Source organism: Furipterus horrens, unplaced genomic scaffold (assembly GCF_987537825.1).
Source record: "Furipterus horrens unplaced genomic scaffold, mFurHor1.1.pri manual_scaffold_3, whole genome shotgun sequence".
NCBI classification, from domain to species: domain Eukaryota; kingdom Metazoa; phylum Chordata; class Mammalia; order Chiroptera; family Furipteridae; genus Furipterus; species Furipterus horrens.
Window position 1 is genome coordinate 3,188,175 of NW_028327173.1, and position 19,800 is coordinate 3,207,974.

Genomic DNA, 19,800 nt, shown 5'->3' on the forward strand with positions numbered 1-19,800 from the left:
GCCTCCTGCACCTCCTACCCTCAGCTCTGACCATTCTGGCGACACCTCTAGGACACAGGCCTGAGTCATAGGGAGGAGAGGGGACAGGAGGCTTCCTCCAAGGGGGTTGTGGCCAGGTCTCTTTCAGCAACCCCATGTGCGTCCTGTTGTCCCTGACTCCTACAGGCTTCCTGGGTGGGGGACCCCCTACCCCCCAGCCCATGCTGGCCCTGAAGCTTTGCACTTGTGTTTCAGGAGGAGGAGGAGGAGGCTCGGCTGGCCAGCATGCCTGCCTGGAGGCGGGACCTCCTTCGGAAGAAGCTGGAAGAGGAGAGGTGAGTTGGGTATCCGAAAGGTATGGGGCCTGGCAGGGTGTGTTGATTGTGTCCCTGAGGTGGTGGCTCCAGCTAATGTTGTCCCTTTTCCCTTCTAGGGAGCAGAAGCGGTGAGTTCAGGGCTGGGCCCAACCTGCCTCCCCTCCCCACATCCGGTCCCAGGCTTGTCCTTTGTCCCTTCATCCAGCCCCATCTTGAGCGCATCTCCTTTTCACTCTGCCCTGTAGCACAGCCTTTCTGCTCCCAATAATGCCAGCACCCCTCCCCCTAGTAACTCAGCCCCTGTCCCCCCTCCCCCGTCTACCTCTTATGCTGCAATGACCATGTCCCCAGGTACCCAGCCCCCACCTCTCATTAACCTAAACTTCTGCTCTGCAGCGAACCCAGTGCCAGTATCAATAACCTTGATCATCTTTCCCTCCGACTTAGTTGCTACCCCCAGTAACCTAGCCCTGTGCTGCTTGACAGAAATATAATGGGAGCCACATACTTAATATTACCCTTTATAGTAGCCCAGTCGGAAGGAAAAGATATAGGCAAACTTGATTTCTATTGTATATTTTATATAACCCAGTATATCAAATTTCAATAATTATAACTTTAGTTGAAGTTATGTATTTCAACATATAATCATAGAACTTTATTAATGAGATGTTCCCCACTCTTTTAACTAAGTTTTTGAGATGCCATGCGCACCTTACGCCTGCCACACACCTCAGTCCTGACATTTCTAGCGCTCAGCAGCCACGTGGCTCATCAGCTACCTGGTCAGTAGTGCAGATCTAGCCTCCACGTGGTAACAGTTTGTCCCTGATTACCCAGCCCTTGTCTCCCAATCATGGGGTCCCTCTGCTCCTCAGCAGCCTGACCTCAAGCCCCAGTAACTCAGGTCCTAGCCCCAATAATCCCATCCTCACCCTCTGTAACACCCCCAGCCAGCAATAACCCTGCCACGGCTCCTTGTCCACCCAGCTCCTCTGCGTGCAGCAGTGACCCCAATCTATCCCCAGCAATCCCGCCTGCGTGCCTCCTAAACCCACCCCTGTCCCCAGTCCCTAGAACCCGCTGCCCTGGCTACCATTCAAGTCCCCCTGTCCTCAGCACCCCAGCCCCTCCCTGCCCCTCAGTACACCAACCCCTGCCTCCCGTGAGCCCTCACAGTGCCTGGCCCACCGTCTCACCGGTGACGGCAGTCTGCCCCCACCCTGTGTCTAGAAAAGAGGAGGAGCGACAGAAGCAGGAGGAGATGCAGCGGGAAAAAGAGCAATCCGAGAAGCTGCGGACGCTGGGCTACGACGAGACCAAGCTGGCGCCCTGGCAGCGACAGATCATCCTGAAGAAGGGCGACATCGCTAAGTACTAGACGCTGCTTTCCTGCCCGCATCCTCGCGAGCTGGGGGGAGGGGGAGGCAGCCCCCCGCCCCAGCCGGCCTGGTCGGACGGAAGGGCTGGGAGCCACGCGGCCCTCCCCTCCGGTGCTGTAACCCCTCCCTGACCCCCACCCCTGGGCCCTCGCCTCCCCAGCCCCGGACAATGCTGGAGCGCGCCCACCACCGCTGTAGTTGCCCAGAAAAAGTGCCCAAGTCGTTGACGCAAAAGATGCTGCTTATTTGCATGCCTATTTACATATATTTGCATGTTCGTTGAATGTCAACGTGTGCAGAGTTCTCCCCAGCCCCGTGGGTGGTGACTTTGTTTTCCTGCGGGACGTGCACCCGGCTGCAGTCCCCCCCCCCACCCCCGTACCCGGAACCCGCGTCTCTGGCGCATCCTGGGCGGAGGCGCCCCGGTGCTCGGGGAAGGGGTTTTCCTTCCTCCCTCCCTGACCTAGATACGTGCCGGGGCCGCATTTCCCATCCGCGCCGAGGGTTTCCTCTCAGTCATTTGTTTACCAGAAACGGTGAGAACTGCCCGTCAGGACGGAGTTGCAGCTCCCGGGGCCCCACCTTCTTCCAGTGAAGGCTGCGCGCTGCACCAGCAGGGCCCCGGCTCCTCAGACCCTTTCACTGCAATGGTGGAGTGAACGGAGGGCGAGGGGCCCTGACCCTGCCTCCGACTGCCGCCTTCCAGGTCCCCGCGCCCCCGCCGCCTCGCACCCCCATTAAAGCTTTCTCAGACGCCCGGGGCTCCCTCATGTTCATTTGCGCTCGTGGTCGCTGACTCCGCCTCCCTGTCCTCCCTGCGCTCTCGGGGTAACCGCCACAGCGAAGCGGGAGGGGCAGGCTTGGGCGTCGGGCCATCTGGTCCCCACCGCGGATCTCAGACCCTGGGTGGCAAGACTCCTGGCCTTTTCGATGCCCCCCAGGAAACCAAGCCTGGGCCACTTAGCACCCCAGCCCCATAGAAACACCAGGCAGCAGCTTTTCTCCATAGATTTAATACCACGGCCTCGGCCAAACTCAGGCCGAGAAACAGCGGAGCAGGCTCTTGACCCGCCCCCTCCCGGTGTTCGTGGGCGCACCTGTGCCTTAACCAGGACGCGGCGTGGCGCGCATGGGTGAGGCTGGCTGGCGCTGCTACGCAGGGCCGTGCCAGAGGCGTACATAATAAGTGACATAAAATGTCTACACGCGTAAGTAACGTACTTAGGGCTTCGCCACGGGCCCCCAGAGCCCGCGCTGGCAGGTGGGCCCCGCGTCACGGGCCGAGCTGCAGGCGGCTGCGCAGATCCTCAGCGCAGCCGTCCAGCCCCATGCGCTCCAGGGCCGCGTAGATGGCGCCCAAGCCCGCGGGCTGCTGCTGGCGCCAGCGCTTGAGCATCTCGTACTGCTGGTCGCGGAAGCGGCCAACCTCCACCTCCACGGCCTCGATCTCGGCCTCGCGCAGCCCCAGCGTGCGCACGAACTCCTTCCAGCGCCGCGCGGGCACCGCGTCCATCACGTCGTAGAGCTGCGGGCCCAGCTGGAGCGTGGCCGCCGAGCCTGCGGGGGGCGCTGGCGAAGGTGGCGGCGGCGGGCCTGGGGACAGACCAGAGAGCTCGTCGGAGTGCGGTCTGCGGCCGCGCGGCAGGGAGAGCCACCAAGTTAGCTAGCGGCCAGGGTGGCCACGGGGCGCCTCTGGAAACTCCCGCCTTTCACCTCGGACTTCACCCTGGTGGCCACCGAAGTCCCTTACCAAGAGCTCTGCTGGGAAGCTGGTCCCAGGGCCAGGGCCCCTCCGGGCAGGGCGCCTCCTGGGTCTGCCAGGAGCCCGGGGTCCAGCTGTTGCCTTCCAGCTGGAAGGCGCAGACCTTCTCACTGTCGCCGGGTGGCACGGGAAGGGTGTGGACCCTGTCCGGGGGCAAGAGGTGGGCGGCCTGGAAGCCAAGAGAGGCGCTAGGTCAGCACCGCTTACCTAGTAAGGCCCCTCTGTGGCCAGCAACGATGCCCCCTCCCAGTGCCGCTACCATGGGCCCATCGGTGCGTCATGTGCTCTCACCTGGCCCAGCGGAAGAACTCTGTCCTCTGCCTGGAGTACCCTGCCCCTCCCCACCCCCGTGGGGACCCTCGTCCCCCTGAACTGTTAGCTCCTGTTCACCTGCGGACCCCACTGACCGGGCGCCGCCCGAGGACGGGCACTGTGCTGCTCTCCCTCACTGGCCACGTGGCGCATGGTTCTTAGGTCCGCCCCACGCCAGCCACCGTGCCGCGCACCGGAAGCACGAGTATAGTAAGGCCCAGGCGCTCGCTCACCCTCTTCCGGAGTTACCGAGATTCCTACCTGCAGGGGCGTCAGGGCCTCCATCCCAGCTCCATCTGCCGAAGAGACGAGAGTCTAACCAGAGCCTGGCAGGGCTCCGGCACCTGGGTGCAGGTCCAGCTTCTCGGGTTCTTCTGCACACGCACACCCCCCAGAACTCCCTCAGTTTCCCCCTCTGCATCAGGGCTGAGTGGGCTCTCGGCCACCCACCCTGACCCCAGGCTCCTAGGAGTGTGTGCGTGCGTGCATACACCTGTATGTGTGCATGCGTGCATGCATGCATGTGCTTACCGGGAACCATGGGCTTGCAGGGCTGGCAGCGGTGGTATGTGTAGGTCAGGGTGGCACCAAGCAGGAGTGGGACCACCAAGCCTGCCAGGAGCACCTGGACCCAGAACACTGAAAGAGCAGCTAGTTGGTGGTGGGTGGGAGCCTCCCCCAACCTCCTCTGGGCCCATCCCAGCCACCCCCACCCCCGCCGTGTTCCCACACACCACCTACTCTGCCTCCAGCCACAGAGCGCTGTGCAGGGCTCAGGGCAGCTCCAGAGGGCGCTCCTGCAAGGGGGGGGGGGGGTTGAGGGGCTACAGCGCAGGAGGGGCCATCCAGGACCCCCTGCCATCTTCTCCTTCCTGAAGACTCTTCCCTCCCCAGGCTGCTTCTGGGGAGCCCCACTCTACCCAAGAATGTCCCTGAGGTACTGCTGAAATGTCACTTGTGTCCCCAGTAACAATGTCAACCACCACGATTTATCGAGCTTCTCCTAGACCAGGTTGAGGGTCACTAGAATGTCAATTCCCTAAGGACCAGGATTTGCCTCTTTTGTTCCCTGTTGTACGCCCAGCACCTGGCACAGGTTCTGGAAACGGCAGATGCTCTGGGGTGGACGTACTAACGTCCCCATGTTCAGATGGGGAAGCCACATATCAGGGTAGTGAAGTCACTTCTCCAAAATCTTCCAGGGAACAAGTGGCAGCTCCTGAATCTCAGCCTAAGTTTTGAAACTATCCATGTGACCCTCTCTGTAGGTGACAAACCTTACTAAAGGAATCCCCGTTTATCTGGCATAGGTGAATCCAGATTTCTGTACCTGTTTGCTGGCCATGGGGCCCACCCGCCTTAGAGCCAAGCTCCCTCCTCCCTGCCTCTGGACCCCCACTCTGCTCCCAGCTTCCCCTCCCCCTGCCCAAGGCAGCCAGGAAGTTACGTGGGGCAGGAGACACAGCTGTTGCCATATTCATAGAAGCCAGGCAGACAGGTCCCACATTCTGTGCTGGAGCCTGCAGTGCAAGAGACGGTGTGGGTCAGGTGGGAGGGAAGGAGGCCGGGAGGGGGTGTGGGGTCCATAGCCCGTACTGGAGGCACTCACAGGGCACCTGCGTGAGGCGGTGCAGGGCCCCGCAGTCCAGGCACGAGTGGCAGTGGAAGAGGGAGCTACCGGCACACTGTGAGATCAGGCACGCCATGACCCAGCCTGGCCCGCAGCCACAGCTGGTGTCTGCCACCGCGGAGCAGTTCCTCAAGGCCACCTGGGAGACTGGTGGGGGGTACAGGCAGATGGGGAGAACAGAGGCAGTCAGGGGCCGAGACCCCCACAGAGAGGTGGGACAGGTCCCCGGAAGGATAGACAGGGATAGACCAGAGACAGGGCCACCCCCAAAGAAAGAAGCAGAGAATCACCGCAGACCAGAGGCTGAGGTGTGCAGACAGGAAGGTCACCAGGAGGAAAGGGCACAAAGGCATCCTGAGGCAGGATCAGGGTGGAGGGGCCTCACGCCCATGGGGGCCCAAGCCGGGCACATCCTTCAGAAAGACGGTGGCCATGGCCTGTCCTCAGGAGACCCTCTCGCAACACTAGGTGGCCCCTCACGTTGCTCATCACAGGTCCGGCAGCGAGCACAGCTGGTCTCGTGGTGGTTCTCCCTGGCCAGGAAGGTGCCCCGGGGGCACGGAAGGCAGGTGGCATTGCCGCAAGGCTTTGTGCAGGGGGCCGCTAGGTACTGCCCTGTGTAACCCAGACTGGGGTCAGTCACAGGCGGCTCCCACATTCCCTCCCCCTCTTCCTATCTGCGGCCCCCTACTTCTCTCCCAGCCCCCTTCACCCCATTCCCAGCCTGCCTGACACCCCCCATCCCTGGTCTGCCCTCGCTTCCCCCCACCACACCCCTCCCATCCCTTCAGCCACTCGCCTGCTGGGCAGCCCCTGCAACAGAACGGGCCGTTCCTCCGCTGTGGGCCGGCGCCGCAGTCACAGCCGGCGCTGCGGGTGGCACCTTGGCTCTGGGCGCTCAGCAACAGCAGCAGCAGGAGGGCCTGGGGGACCGGCGCCGCTGGCTCCAGTGTGGCTTCCCCCGCGGGGGCTCTCCCTGCCCCGTCTCCCCAACTTTAGACGCCCCAGGATTCACCCTCAGAGCTGCCCTCTTCTCAGGTCCTGGAACAGAAGGGGTGCCCACGGGTTGGGGGTGAGACTCCGTGCCTCCCCCCTCCCCCCACCCCGGTACCCAGGCGAGGCTTCGGAGAAGAGGAGCAGAGGGCCCTCCAGCCCCCCGCCCAGCTCCCCTCTGCCAGGGCAGACCCGGCGGCCCCACCCCCACCGGGCTCTCTCTAAGGTGGCGAGGGACTCTGATCTTGTTCTGCCTGAGCCTCCAGACTCCTGGGCCCCTGGGAGGATGTTTCCTCTCAGCAGAAGGGCCCGCCCCTGCTGAGCCTCTTAACTAGGTCAGAAGTGAGAGGGGGGTTGCCCAGCCCCCCGGCACATCTGGGGGCGGAGATTCAGATATTCGCGGGGACCCCTTCCTTCTTTGCACAGACCCAGGCCCAGAGAAGGTCTGAGGTCGCCTCCCACACCCCTGGGGTCCCCACTCACCACAGCCACCACCGCCACACAGCTCCCAGGCTGCTGCTCCATGCCCCCGGCGCTGCTGAGCCCTCTGATGGCTGAGTGGCTGGGCGGCTGGGGCGGCAGGGGCTTCCCCGCCCCGCCCGCCCTGCCCACCGGGGTTCCGGCCCAGCGCCCAGCCCGACACCGCAGCTCCCACTCTCGCCACCCCAGTGAAACTGCCTCGGAGGTGGGGTTCAGGGCAGGGCCCAAGGGATCCTGGAAGTGGAGCCCTGAGCCTGGGGGGCCTGCCCCCCCCCCCGCACACAGGGACTCACCTGAGGTGGCCTGGGGACAGCGAGGTACACACAGGACCGGCTGCCTCTGGGTCCCCATGCCTGGGTTCTACCCCAACCTGGAGACTGCCACTCTGTGGTGACTTCCTCCGCTAGGGGCCTCAGAACCGGGTGGGGGGGCCCACATCCCCAGGCACTGTGTGGGTGTCCGACAGGGCCCCCCTGGGGGGGAGTTGCAGGGAGAGTCCCAGTGAGCCCGAGACAGGCCGCCCACCCGGCACAGGCTCCCAGGGAAGCCCCGGGCAGGGTCCTTGGGCACTAATGTGGGCCTCACGCCAGGGGTTCATCCTGGCATGTTGGTCTGGTGACCTCTGTTCCCTAAGTCACTCCTGCTTCCCACTGTCTCTTCCAGCAGCGCCCCACCCCAGAGGGGGGGCAGGAGCTCGGTGCACCTGAGTCCTGACAGGGGCGGGTTCCCAAAGCAAAGGACTCTTTCCAGTGGAGTATATACAAGTTTTTATAAAAGAACCAAAAGCTCAATAAATATGCAACTTTACACAGAGCCCAGCCCAAGCCTGGGATGGCCAGTGGAACCGGGAGAGAGGGATGGAGGCGAGGGCAGGTGACTGTCCCATCTGGGCCAGATGAGGGTAGAAGTGGGCAGCCCGGAAGACCGGCCCAGTGGATCGGAGCTGGTGACTTCAGGGAGTGCGGAGAAGGCATCCAGGGCAGGGGGCAGGTTAGTGAAGGTGGAAACTGGGGCGGCCCTGAGGGGTCCTGCAGCCTGGCCTGGGGCTCCGCCGAACCCGCCTCTGTGTCCATCCAGTGGGCAAAGTGCAGTCGGCCCAGGGTGGTGGCGGGCACGCTGCCCAGCACTCCGCCTTGTGCGCGCCAGGCCGCAGCTGGGGCGGGGCCGGCTTGCCCCAGCAGGCACACGGTCTCCTGTCCAGGGTCAGTGGCACCCTTAGGGGCCTGCCTCTGCTCAGACCTCCCTGCAAGGAAGCAGAGACAGTCCCTCCTTGGCTGATGCCACTCAGAGGGACTCTGGCCACTCTCTCCTCCCCATTAGAGTTCTTAGACCCCTGCACACTGCTCTCCGAAGACACCCTCACCCAGGCTCTGGGGCAGGCCTCAGGGTGCCCTTTCAGCCACAGCCCTAGATGCCACCTGCTCCCGGCCCGGCAGTGCCCCTCCCCACTCCCAGGCTCAGCACCGCCAGTGCCGGCACACGGGGCCACCTGCTCTCTCTACCCCAGGCCAGGCCACTCACGAGGCAGTGAGCGTGGAGTTAAGCAGCAACGTGGTCCTGATTCGGTAGAGCTGGGCCAGCGTCAGCTTCCTGTGCTGGGCAGATATCCCTGGGGGGCGGTCCAGCTGGAGCCTGGGCGAGGCCCCCGAGGGCAGGCCTCTGCTCCTCCCGGCAGGCCCTGGAGGCTCCCCAGCTGGGTGGGTGGTTCTGTCCTCTGTCCCAGATGGCTGAGAGCCACGGCCAGGGCTTGGTGCCCCCCGACAACTCCAGCTGGGCTCAGATTCCTGAGGGGAGCCCCGAGTCCTGGTGCCAGTGGCGGTGGTGGCCAGGCAGAGTTCTGACAGGCTGCGGCTGGGCGCGGGGGGCGCTCCGTGCGTGGCGGCCCCTGACAGGAGCTGGAGGAGGCTAGCCTCGGACTTGGACTTGAGCAGGTGGGGCAGACGGGGCAGCAGCTGGACAGGGGTGCGGCGGCGGAGGCGGGGCGAGGGTTGGGGGGAGGGGGCTGGTGGCAACTCTGGGAGCTGGGGCGCCGGCTCCACCACAGGGGCTGGAGCCACAAAGTCTCGCAAGGAGCTTGGGGAGAGGGTGCCGTAGGCAGAGTCTATGGAGCAGGAGCGGCTGTCCCCGGAGCCCAGGGGCAGCAGCTCGCTGGTAGGTGTGACCGATGAGGCAGTGGTGCTGAGGGACGTCTCGTCAGACTGGGAGCCGAAGGGGCCACCCTCAAACTCGGGAGAGGACAGTGTCTCCCCAGGCCCCACCACGACCATGGCTAGGGTCTCCGTGGAGCCGTCAGAGGCGCTGTGGGGCCGGGAGGAGAGAGTGAGCTCAGACAAAGGACACCTCGCCGGCCCGCGCCAGCCCTGTGCTGGGCAACGTGGAGGTCCACAGCCTCTGTCCTCCCCGCACTCGAGGCTCAGCGATGGCAAACGTGTGGCCTGCGCCCCAGACTCCCCCGCTCTGGCGCCCACAGCAGACATCGGTAATGGTGTCTGTCCCCACTGCGGAGCTCTTTCCTGCTGGGTACAGCCTAAGAGTTCTCAGCTGGGCTCCAGGCAGCTCCTAATGAGTCCGAGTTGGTGGCCCAGGCCCATCCAGCCTCGCCTGGACTCCGGTGGAAGACAGACCCGGCCCTGCCCTCCTGCTGGGCTCACACAGGAAGCCACGTCTGTGGCCTCCAGGTCAGGAGCCCTGGGCTGGACTGCCTGCCCTGCCCTGGCCTGTTGGGGGGCCCCAGGCAAGCATACCAGTGCTGGGAGTCCAGGCTGTCGCTGCCTCTGCGCAGGATGGTCGGGGAGCTGGCGGCCGAAGTGCTGCTCTCCCCACCTTCCTCTTCCTCCTCGTCGTCTTCCTCGTCCTCCTCCTGGTCATCCTCCTCCTCTTCCAGGCTCTGCAGGTGCTGCTGGCTGCCCGAGTGCTCCTGCGCACGCAGCTGCTGCAGCTGGTTCTGCGGGTGGGGGGGCGGGGGTGCACAGGGCAGAGTGGGCTGTGAGCAGCAGCCCCCAGCAGGCTGCCCTGCCGCCTGCGCACCAGCCCGCTCTCACCTGGGCATTGTAAATGGAGTCCACCCAGCCACGACACAAAGTCTGGCCACTGGCCTGGAACGTGTAGGCCCCCACGGCGCTGTGGAACTCGTTCAGGTAGATGAGGAGGAAGGAGCCTAGTTAGGAAGGGCTCAGATCAGTGTCAGCCGAGACCGCGGCCCCTGCGCGTCACAGCCCTGGCCCAGGAGCAGGGGGCCGGGCTCCTCACCAGGGTCCCGCAGCTCCCGGCACACGATCTTGTCCACCAGCAGCGGTGGCCTGATGACCTTGGTCCTCTCAGCCTTCTTCACTGCCTTGGTCACCAAGAGCAGGTCCGTGAAGAGGAAGCAGTACACATCCATCTGAGAGAGGGGACGGGGAGCAGGAGAGGCCAGGGGTCAGCGCCAGGGTCCCGGGGCCTCAGGGAAGGGACTCGGCCTGTCTGCTGCACCGCCCTCTCCCGGGGGTGCCCAGGCTGCTAAACGCCTCCCTTGCTCACCCCCATGAACCTGAGAGCACAATTAAAACAAAAAGCAAGATAATTTTCCTTCACCAAGCTATACACTTATGACTTATTTCAATTAAAACTTGACATTAAAGAGGAAAAGGGCCCTGGCTGGTGTGGCTCAGTGGATTGAGTACCGGCCTGTGAACCAAAGGGTCGCCGGTTCAGTTCCCAGTCAGGGCACAGGCCTGGGTTGCGGGCCAGGTCCCCAGATGGGGGCATGTAAGAGGCAACCACACATTGATGGTTTTCTCCCTCTCTCTCTCACTCCCTTCCCCTCTCTCTAAAAATAAGTAAAATCTTAAAACACAACAACAAACAAGACTCAGAAATATGCTGCCTATGTGAGACTCCAGATTGAAAGACACACACAGATCAAAAGTAAAGAGATGGAAAAGGTATTTCATGAAAACGGCAACTAGAACAACAAGAAAAGAAGCTGGGGTAGCAATACTTATATCAGACACAACAGACTTAAAACAAAGGCTATCACAAGAGGCAAAGAAGGACCCGGCAATTCCACTTCTGGGCACTTATCTGAAGAAAACAGCGCTAATTTAAAAGGACATGTGCACCCCTATGTTCACTGCACCATTATTTACAATAGCAAAGATACGGAAGCAACCTAGGTGTTCATCAATAGGCGGATAGATAAAAAGGAAGTGGATACACACACACACACACACGCACACACGCTGCAATATTAGCCACGAAAAGGAATGAAATCTTGCCATTTGCGACAACATGGATAGACCTAGAGAATATCATGCTAAGTGAAATAAGGTATATAAACGCGAAATCTCGCCCTGGCTGGTGTGGCTCAGTGGATTGAGCCACACTGGCCTGTGAACCAAAGGGTCACAGGTTCAATTCCCAATCAGGGCACATGCCTGGGTCGCGGGCCAGGTCCCCAGTTGGGGGCGCCTGAGGGGCAACCACACACTGATGTTTCTCTTCCTCTCTTTCTCCCTCCCTTCCCCTCTCTAGAAATAAAGAAGATCTTTTTTAAAAATGTGAAATCTCACCGTTATTATATACCTTTAATACAATATTGTATGTTAACTATACTTAAAGAACTTTATATTCCAGAATAGAAAAAAATAACGGTAAACTGCAGGCAGATAAAATTATCCCTCAGATGACCGCAAGGTGACTAGTTCTTAAATCGCTACCCAACCGACGGGGCAGCTGAGAACTGCTGACTACGTCCAGGAGGTGCCCAGGAAGGGATGGTCCAAACCTGCAGGGCACGTGTGGGGGGGCCAGGAGCCCTGGGTATGGGGTGACCCCTAGAGTCACCTTGCTGTCCTTCCCCTCCTTCATCCTCAGGCTCCCCTCCAGCAGCAGCTGACGCGTCTCCTCGGGGGAGGCACCAGGGATGGGGGCTGTCAGGTCCAGATGCAGGAATTCCTTCAGGAGCTGGGGGTGCGGCGCAGGCGACGGGGAGGTCAGGGTCTGACATCCCAGCGCAGCTAGGGGTCCCCACGCGAGATCCCAGCAGAGCCCCGCCCCCCACCCCGCCTGCCAGTCTGGCCCTCCCTCCCCGATGCCGGCGGGGCCGGGCCGCCCACCTTGTCCACCTCGTCGTTGCTGCCCTCCACCACCTCGTAGGCGTCGATGCGGCTCACCACGGCCGCCAGCCGCTGTCTCTCCTGTCGCTGCCGCATGCACGTGTTCACTTGGTGGATGAAGCGCTCCACGGAGTTGATCTGGGGGGGCGAGGGGATGACGGCCAGTTCAGGCCCAGGGCCCAGGAGGGGCCACGAGGCGCAGAGGGACCCCGCCAGACGCCCCGATTACCATGGTGACGACGGCCTCCTTGGCTCGGGGCTCCTCTGTCTTCCTCAGCACCGACTTGAGCAACAGCGGGTACTTGGTGAGCCGCTGGTGGGGCTTGGCCAGCATGTCGCTCAGCTTCAGCCGCTGGCACTGCTGGTGCTTCTCGGCCCACTGCGCAGGGAGCGGGGGCGGGGCTCAGGGTAGGCCACGCCCCCCGCCGGCGCCCCGCCCCCGCCGCCAGGGTGGGCGCGCCGTCTGTCTGTCCGGTGCCCCTGCCCGTCGGCCCGCCCTCACCGTGACATAGGCCCGGAAGAGGTCGTTGTCGCGCAGCAGGCCGCGCATGTACTCCATGCAGCCTTCCTCCTCCATGCAGTACCGGATGTAGGGCTTGAAGAGGGAGCCGAACTGGCGCCGGGAGGAAGAAACTCCGGTGACCGGGTGCGCCCGGGGGCCGGGCCCCGCCCCAGGTCTTCCTTACTGCACCTTGCGGCCACCCCAGCGGGTGGCAAGCTTATTACCCCTGTTTTCCGCTTGAGGACCCCGGGCCTTGGCGAAAGTGACCACCCTCGGCCAGGTAGATGGCCAGGTGGCGTAAACCCGGTGACAGACTCGGAATTCCTTCCCTCCGACCGCTAGGGGTCGTGCGGGGCCATGGGCCGAAGGGAGTTTGGGGTGTCGGGCGGATTGGATCGGCGCCCCCGCCCTACCTGCGTGTCACCCCCGCCTGTGGCCGCCCGGCCCGTACCGTCCTGAACCCTTTGAGGAAGTCTCCGGGCTGCAGCAGCGCCCGCGTGCGCCGCGCCTTCTCCAGCACGGGCGCCATCACGCCGCCCCACAGCCCACGGTGCAGACGCACGATCTCCGGGATGTTGCTGAACAGACGCTCAGCATCCACCTGGGGGGCGGGAGAAGCGCTCGGCCCCGCCCCTGTACAGCCCACCCGTCCAACCCCACACCTGTCCCCGCCCCCCCCCCCCCCCCCCCCGCCTCGCTTCCCCCAGGACGCCAGGCTCCGCCCCAGGCCTGCCGCACCGGTTGGTCCTGCCATGTCCCAGCCCCGCCCCACCTGCCTCCGCCCTCACTTACGCCCCGCCCCTGTTCCCACCCCCTGCCCCGCCAGGCCCGGGCCCACCCCCAGGCCCAGCCGCACCTCACAAAGCAGCCCCGACTCTTGCAGGTTCAGGAGGCAACACAGGAACAGCTGTGGGAGCAAGGGGCGCTGCGGCTTAGGGGGGTGATCCCAGCCCTGAGGCCCCACGCAGATTCTGACTCGGGTCTACCCCTTAACACTCCCAGGAGGCCCTGGACGGGAGCTCGCAGCCTAGCCTGGAGCACTCTCCACCTCGGGCCTGGCTCAGCCTCTGAGTTTCAGCTCAGAGGGCGCCTTCCTTGAACCCCGAAACCCAGGACAGGTGCTCCCCCCAGGTCAAAGTCCCTACACAAACACTCCCGGGTGCCTACGCACAGCAGGTGCTCGGGAATAGCCGTTGGATTCAAGAGTCAAAGAACAAGGCCTGTGTTAACTCCTCTCCACCCACCGAGGTCACGGAAGCCCCTCCCCTGCCCAAGCGTGGGGATCACCTCCGCCCCGGGTGCAGCCCCTCCCTGGCTTTCCTTCCGCGCTGCTGCCTGGCACCTGCTCCTTCTGCAAAGGCCCGAACTCTGCTCGGGGGCACCCACAGAAGGCAGGTGGGGTGGCTCTGGGCCGTGGGGCCCCACACTCACGTTAGTGATCACCCGCAGTTTCTTAATGTACGAGGCCTCCGTGTGCAGAAGCTCCCACACCGCCTCCTGCTGGTGGCACTGCCTGCGGGTCAGCTTCTGCAGGAAGGGCAGGGTTGGCCAGGGAGGGGAAGGGTGAGCAACCTTGCAGGGAACTCCCTGTCCCCAGGAGGGACACGGAGGACCCCCGAGGTCTGGGCCCCCCAGTGCCACTAAGACGTCTAAATGACAGACTGCAGTTTCACTTTGCCTCAGTCTCCCCAAAATGAGAGCAGCCCGACGGGGCTGTCCCATGGGACACCCTGTCACTGGGTCCTCAGAAGGGCCCCACGATGTGGGGGCACAACGTCCCCCTTTGCCCAGAAGAGGGAGGTGGACGAGGGCCATGGCGGCACCCACCTCATGTCCGTCAATGAGCTCCCGCCAGCTGTCTTCCAGCCGCAGGCAGGCATCTTGCTCATCCTCCTCCTCCTCCCCTTCCTCCTCCCACGAGTCATGGTCAAAGCGCAGCCTCCGGGGCAGCCTGGGCAGCCCAAAGAGGCTGTAGGCATGCAGCTTGCTCTCCAGCTGCTCCATCTTGTCCCCCTCCTGAGAGGAGACTGGGGTCAGGGGCAGGGGCCAGGGCCAGCCCGCCACCCTGACCCAGGGCCCACGAGACCACATACCCGGCCGCAGGTGCTGGTGCTGGGGCCCGAGCTGAAGAAGCCGCTGAAGCGACTGGCTGCCCGGTTCTTCCAGCTGTCATTGCTGCCACTGCTGCTGCTGCTGCTGGGCAGCGAGCAGCTGGAAGGTGCGGGGGGCTCCTGCCCAGGGATGCTCGCCTCCCCCAGGAACTCCGACATGTTCTTCCGGCGGCGGCCAGGGGCCTGGCCAGGGAGGGGCAGTCAAGGGCAGCCCCACAGCCTCACCCCATGGGGGCTTCCTGGACCTCAGGCCAGCCTGGGATGTGAGAGGGTCTCTGCAGCCCACCCTGGGATGACTCTGCTCCCGAGACCCACACATGCTCTGGGGGCTGGAGGATCCAGACACAGATGCACCCAGACCACCCCCAGCCACCCAGCCACAAGCATGGAGCATGTGGGGAGAACAACAGTCTCACACACACACTCAGATGCGCTGAAAAGCACAGCTCCACGGGGATCCACAACACACACACACAGCCAGTGGCACACACAGTCCCGCTCCTCACGTAACATCTGTGTGGACACACACACACACTCACACTCTCCGGGCACTAGCAGACTCTTGGAAATGGGCCCACCACCTTAGACCCAGAGGGGGCTGCCTGTCCTCATTTCCAAAATGGGACATCAAAGCCCCAAGAGGGAGCAACAAGGGGCCCAGCTGACTCCCCAAGGCCCATGCCCCCCTCCAGCCCTGACACAGCCCTCCTCCTCACCAGGATGTCCAGGTTCTCTCGACGGTTCTGCGGGTCTGCACGCTCCAGGGCCGGGGGTCCAGCCCCAGCCGGCCGCAGGATTGGCAGACTCAGGGACTTGGAGTCTTTCACTCCCTGCTCCACCTTCCCCTCGTCCCCTGGCTTGGCTGGGGCAGCATTAGGGAGCAAGGAGAGGTCCTCAATAAACAGGTCTGGTGCGGGAGAGGGCCTGGTCCTCTCTCCCCCAAGAATCCAAACCAAGGCCTAGCTGCCCTCCCCGAAACTCCGCCCTGCCAGCATTGGCCACCACCGCTCAGGAGAGACACCTGTATGGTAATGAGCCTGCTCAAGGCCATGGCCAATGGGAACCTGAGCCTGGGAAGAAGCGCTCATCTCCAGGGAGCCCAGCCACTCTCGCGCCCAGCCAGCTGCTCACCTTTGACCCGCAGGTAGTGTCCCCCAAACCTGTAGGCCTCGAAGGCAAGGGACAGGGGTGTGTTGGACTGGTCCAGGTAGATGTCCGCTTTGCCCAATGCGATGCCCTTCCTTTCAAATACCGGCAGCAGCACCTCCCTGCCCCAGGACGGGAGCCGTGTCTATTAGAGGTTCAGTCACACAAACGCCCGCCCCAGCCCCAGCTCCACCCTGCTACCCCAATGGAAAAGGGAGACACTCACAGGGCCACACACAGGTGCACAGACACACAGGCACATGCCACACACACACCCACACCTGTTGCAGAGGCATGTCCTACATGTGTTTACACACATCCTTATCTGCACACGGGGGCAGACACGGTCACAGGCCATCCAACCCAGGGACTGGGCCATGCAGACAGTGGGGAGGAAAACATACACAGGGGCACAGGCCCTGTTACACGTCCTCTCATGCTGGCATCGCACTGCAGGGGTCTGCCCACAGGCGGGGACACACTCCCCGTCCACCACAGACACATGCACTCCCACCTGCAGGAGGCTGGGCCTGCCCCAGCCCACCTCAGGCCACGAGCCCTACCCCAGCGACTTCTTCTTCATGGCTGGCACGATCTCCGTCTCGATATCCACACTCAGGTCAAATTTCAGGGTGAAGCACTCCTTGCTTGGGTCCTGAGAGGACACGGTTCTCAGCCTCTACACCCCTGTCCCCGACTCTCCCCACCCCAGGGTCCAGAAGGAGAACCCCAGAAGGGGGAATGAGTGCAGGGGCTCACCAGCCCCCTCGGTCCCAGGGAGGCCGCCAGGGTCCCTCCTGCCCGAGGGCAGAGCTCCTGGAGCGGCCCCCACGTGGCTAAGGGCGGAAGTGTTGGGCTGCCGGGCAGGGTGGTGAGGAAGGGACACACTGGGCCCCATCCCTGCTCCTGGAGTTCAGAGCGGACAGGCCCAGCCTTGGGGATGGAAAGGAAAGGGCCTGGAAGAGGCAGAGGCTGTCCGGCCCTTTGCCAGCCCTGGGGATCCTTACGTCTGTGTGTCTCCTCCTGGCTTTCTTCTTGGAGAGTTTCAGGCCTGTGCTCTTGCGGTCCCTGCAGGGGAGCCCGGGAGGGCAGAGATTGGAGGCACAGTGGGTCCTCACCAGGATACCAGGTAACTCGAGAGCATTCAGACAGACCAGAGCCCACGAGGGTGCTGTGTGCCCTCTGGTGGCCAACACAGGACTCACACCCAGTGGTACTAGGCAGGTGAAGCCCTGGAGGCTGGCCCAGGTTACGTGGCCCCAGGGACCGGGAGGGGGTCTCCAGTCAGCCCTTCTGAAGCCTCCAGTCCCTGGATCTCTGACCTGAGACCCAGGCTTGGGACCCCTCAGGTGCCTTCTCTGCTGATCTACCCCTCACTTACCCTTTGCCATCCATAGAGGCTTCCTCCTCCTCCTCCAAGTCCACTGCGGGGCTGGTGCGTGGGGGGCACGACCGGGTGGACACGTTCCGGGCCAGGACAGAGCCTTTGGAGTAAAGTGGGAGTGGGGTTGTGCCTGCTCCCTCCCTGGCCCCCTCATCAGCCCCCCAACATGGCCGTCTCTAGAGGGACCACCACCGGCTACTGATCCTGTGTCCCCCAACCAGCTAGGGCCCTCTGCTCTGTGAAGAGAGGGGCTCAGCCACTGCTCATCAACCACTCACCCCCTAACTCAAAAACCCAAAGGGCCCTGAGACCACACCGCTGGCGATGCCCCGCTCTCAATACAAAGCCACCTGAGCCTCAGTTTACCCTTCTATGAAATAGGGATAAAGCAGCCAGCCTCTGGGATTATTGCAGGAAGGGACCAAGGTCAATGGCTCTTTCTCTTTGGCCTCCTCTCCCCCGCTTCTGGGACCATGCCCAAAGTCCCAGGAGGCCCTAGCAGAGGGGCAGAGTCCTTCTGTGCCTTTGACCAGCCAAGAAAGGAGACAAAGGGCTGGCACCCCAGCACAGCCAGTTGGCGGTAGGCCGGGGCCAGGTCCCTGTTCAGCAGCAGGGGTTTCTTATTTCCTGCTACAAGTTCCTCTGACCTGCTCACCCCGCTCCCACCCCCACTGCCTCTACTCCTGGCTGCAAGATTTGCCCAGAGGTCCCCTGCCCAGGGACGAGAAGAAAGGGCCCTTCTCCATGCTGGCCCCCACCCAGAGGCAGGGGCAGACCCGCACCCATTATAGACAGGTCTGCTCCTGAGGTGGGGCACAATCCCCAGCCTTTTCTCTTGTGAACAAACTTGTGGAACAAAAGGGACTGAAATGTACTTGTGTTTCATCATTTACAGCTGACTCTTGTCCTCCTGATGGCCCCGTCACGGTTCCAACCGTTACTGAGACACTGTGCCCCCAGACAGAGAATGGGGAGCAACCTGGGAAGTCTAGGGGCGGGGCCGGGCACCCTGACCTATGCTCACCTTGGGGGGGCAGGTCGAAACGCACGTGCCCGTCATAGTGCATGGTGCTGTGGAACTTGCTGTCACAGGCCTCACAGAGGTTGAGGGGTCCCCGGCGGTGCAGCTGCTGGCAGTCTGCGTGGTGGCACACCTGTGCGGGAGGGGCGGTGCTGAGGCCCAGACCACTCAGGGCCCGGGGCCTGCTCCTGGCCCCTAAGGGGATGCTCTTCATTTCCAACCGCCCGTCCTGCTCTGGGGGCCTCGTGCTCAGTTATTCACTCAACAGACGGTTCACAAGCGCTGCTGTGTGTCCGTTCTGAGGGAGGCAGAGAACAGCGAAGCCCTGCCCAGTAACACGGGCCAGAGGGCGGGCTTGGGTAAGTGTCCACAAGGCGGGTGCTGCCAGGGCCACTTCCTGGAGCGTGGGCAGGAAGGACACCCACAAAATGAAGTTCGGGCTGCCGTTTGGTTTGGCCAGCACACAGTTTCAACCAGAATGTCCCTCCCACCTCCCTGCTCGGAGCCTCTGCCCTTGGGTCTATGATCTGTCAGGTCCCTGAACAGCCAACCCTGCCCAGATTCCTCAGTCAGGTGGAAAGGGGGTTCTGGAGGCGTCAGGGACAGGCGTTGGCATCTGAGTCCCCATGCGGCATCCATGCAGTTGCTCAGTGACATGGTCCCCGATTTACCTAACCACCGGGGCCTACGCTCTCCCCCAATGCCCGGGCTGACTTCCCTGCCTTCTGCTTCAGCCTCCCACGCTCACCCCTAACACTCTCCCCGCAACCTTGCTTCCTCCTTTTCTGGGAAGAGGAAGCCCTCAGAAGCCAATGGTCCAGGAGCCCCCACCACCACATCCGCCCACGTGCCCGAGGCTGTGGGGGGCCTTCCCCCTGAGATCCACAGCCCTGGCCAAGGTGAAGGACAGGTGTGGGCACAGGACTCAGCATCTGCCCTCTTCTACAGCCTCAGGCTGCTCCACAGACTAACCTGCCACCTTTCCATCTCGGCTGCGCTCCATCTCCCTCCTTCCTCCACGGCAGGGGTCCCCCACCTCCGGGCGGCCCACCGGGGACCAGGGCCTATCTGGGCTTGTTAGGAGCCAGGCCATACAGCACGGAGTGAGCTTGAATGTAATGCATTTGAATGATCCCGAAACCGTCCCCCTTCCCTGGTCTGTAGAAAAACTGTCTTCCACGAAACCAGTCCCTGGTGCCCAAAAGGTTGGGGACCGCTGCTCTCCAGCTAAACGCCCTCCAACAGGGCCTCCACACTCACCACTCCCAGCCTCTCCTCTCCTTTCTGCTTCCCAGCTTCTTGCTTTAGAATATTTCAAATCCACAGCAAGTTGTGAGGCGGGGACAATCTCGTCCACACACTCTTCCTGCTCCCCCCCTCGTTCACATTTGGCGGCACTGGTTCGGCTGTCGCCCCTCCCCTGGCGCAGAAGTCCTGGTGTCACCTGGGAGCACGAGCACGCCACAAAGCCCACTCCCTGCACACGGTATCCAGCCCAGGAAGAGCCCACCGCTGCGTCTCCCCAGCTGTGCAAGTAGCTGCCTTTCCCATTCTGGAGCCCATCACGGCGCACACTCAGTTGGTCGCGTTTGGCTAGTCCTTTCAGAATGAATGCCCCGATACTGTTCTTTGTTTATTTGGTCTTTCACGACACTTGGGTTTCTGAAGTGTCCAAGCCAGTGGTC

General features: G+C 62.8%; 2 protein-coding genes across 2 annotated transcripts in view; both read right to left on the minus strand.

Moving 5' to 3' along the window:
- Positions 1-2,828: 2,828 nt before the first annotated feature.
- TNFRSF25 (TNF receptor superfamily member 25) lies at positions 2,829-6,900 on the minus strand. The gene is made up of 11 exons (XM_090271801.1): positions 6,840-6,900; positions 6,494-6,503; positions 6,182-6,375; positions 5,863-5,997; positions 5,362-5,529; positions 5,200-5,272; positions 4,494-4,549; positions 4,284-4,391; positions 4,014-4,048; positions 3,429-3,609; positions 2,829-3,271 (listed from the first exon to the last, which is right to left on the minus strand). Exons 1-11 carry the CDS (start codon positions 6,898-6,900, stop codon positions 2,952-2,954), a joined length of 1,341 nt encoding a protein of 446 aa, XP_090127927.1. The 3' UTR covers positions 2,829-2,951.
- A 705-nt stretch (positions 6,901-7,605) lies between these two features.
- Positions 7,606-19,800, minus strand: part of PLEKHG5 (pleckstrin homology and RhoGEF domain containing G5) — a 34,598-nt gene continuing 22,403 nt past the window's right edge. The window contains exons 3-23 of the mRNA XM_090268510.1: positions 18,119-18,248; positions 17,092-17,194; positions 16,718-16,778; positions 16,274-16,365; positions 15,696-15,832; positions 15,281-15,426; positions 14,547-14,747; positions 14,281-14,469; positions 13,885-13,980; positions 13,310-13,360; positions 12,905-13,054; positions 12,454-12,564; positions 12,181-12,330; positions 11,952-12,089; positions 11,680-11,799; positions 10,105-10,237; positions 9,897-10,012; positions 9,600-9,799; positions 8,666-9,153; positions 8,377-8,450; positions 7,606-8,098 (exon numbers count right to left, since the gene is read on the minus strand). Coding sequence (XP_090124636.1) covers positions 8,395-8,450; positions 8,666-9,153; positions 9,600-9,799; positions 9,897-10,012; positions 10,105-10,237; positions 11,680-11,799; positions 11,952-12,089; positions 12,181-12,330; positions 12,454-12,564; positions 12,905-13,054; positions 13,310-13,360; positions 13,885-13,980; positions 14,281-14,469; positions 14,547-14,747; positions 15,281-15,426; positions 15,696-15,832; positions 16,274-16,365; positions 16,718-16,778; positions 17,092-17,194; positions 18,119-18,248 — 2,868 coding nt within the window. The 3' untranslated portion in view covers positions 7,606-8,098; positions 8,377-8,394. The remainder of the gene's footprint in view (positions 8,099-8,376; positions 8,451-8,665; positions 9,154-9,599; positions 9,800-9,896; positions 10,013-10,104; positions 10,238-11,679; positions 11,800-11,951; positions 12,090-12,180; positions 12,331-12,453; positions 12,565-12,904; positions 13,055-13,309; positions 13,361-13,884; positions 13,981-14,280; positions 14,470-14,546; positions 14,748-15,280; positions 15,427-15,695; positions 15,833-16,273; positions 16,366-16,717; positions 16,779-17,091; positions 17,195-18,118; positions 18,249-19,800) is intronic.

Bases quoted from the DNA above. Each gene is read 5' to 3' on its own strand.
- TNFRSF25 (XM_090271801.1), bottom strand. From the start codon at position 6,900: ATGGAGCAGCAGCCTGGGAGCTGTGTGGCGGTGGTGGCTGTGGTGAGT. The intron at 5,530-5,862 runs GTGAGGGGCCAC...ACCCCCCACCAG, and splicing joins CCGGACCTGTGATGAGCAAC to TCTCCCAGGTGGCCTTGAGG. The intron at 4,550-5,199 runs GTAACTTCCTGG...CCCCCCTTGCAG, and splicing joins AGCTGTGTCTCCTGCCCCAC to GAGCGCCCTCTGGAGCTGCC.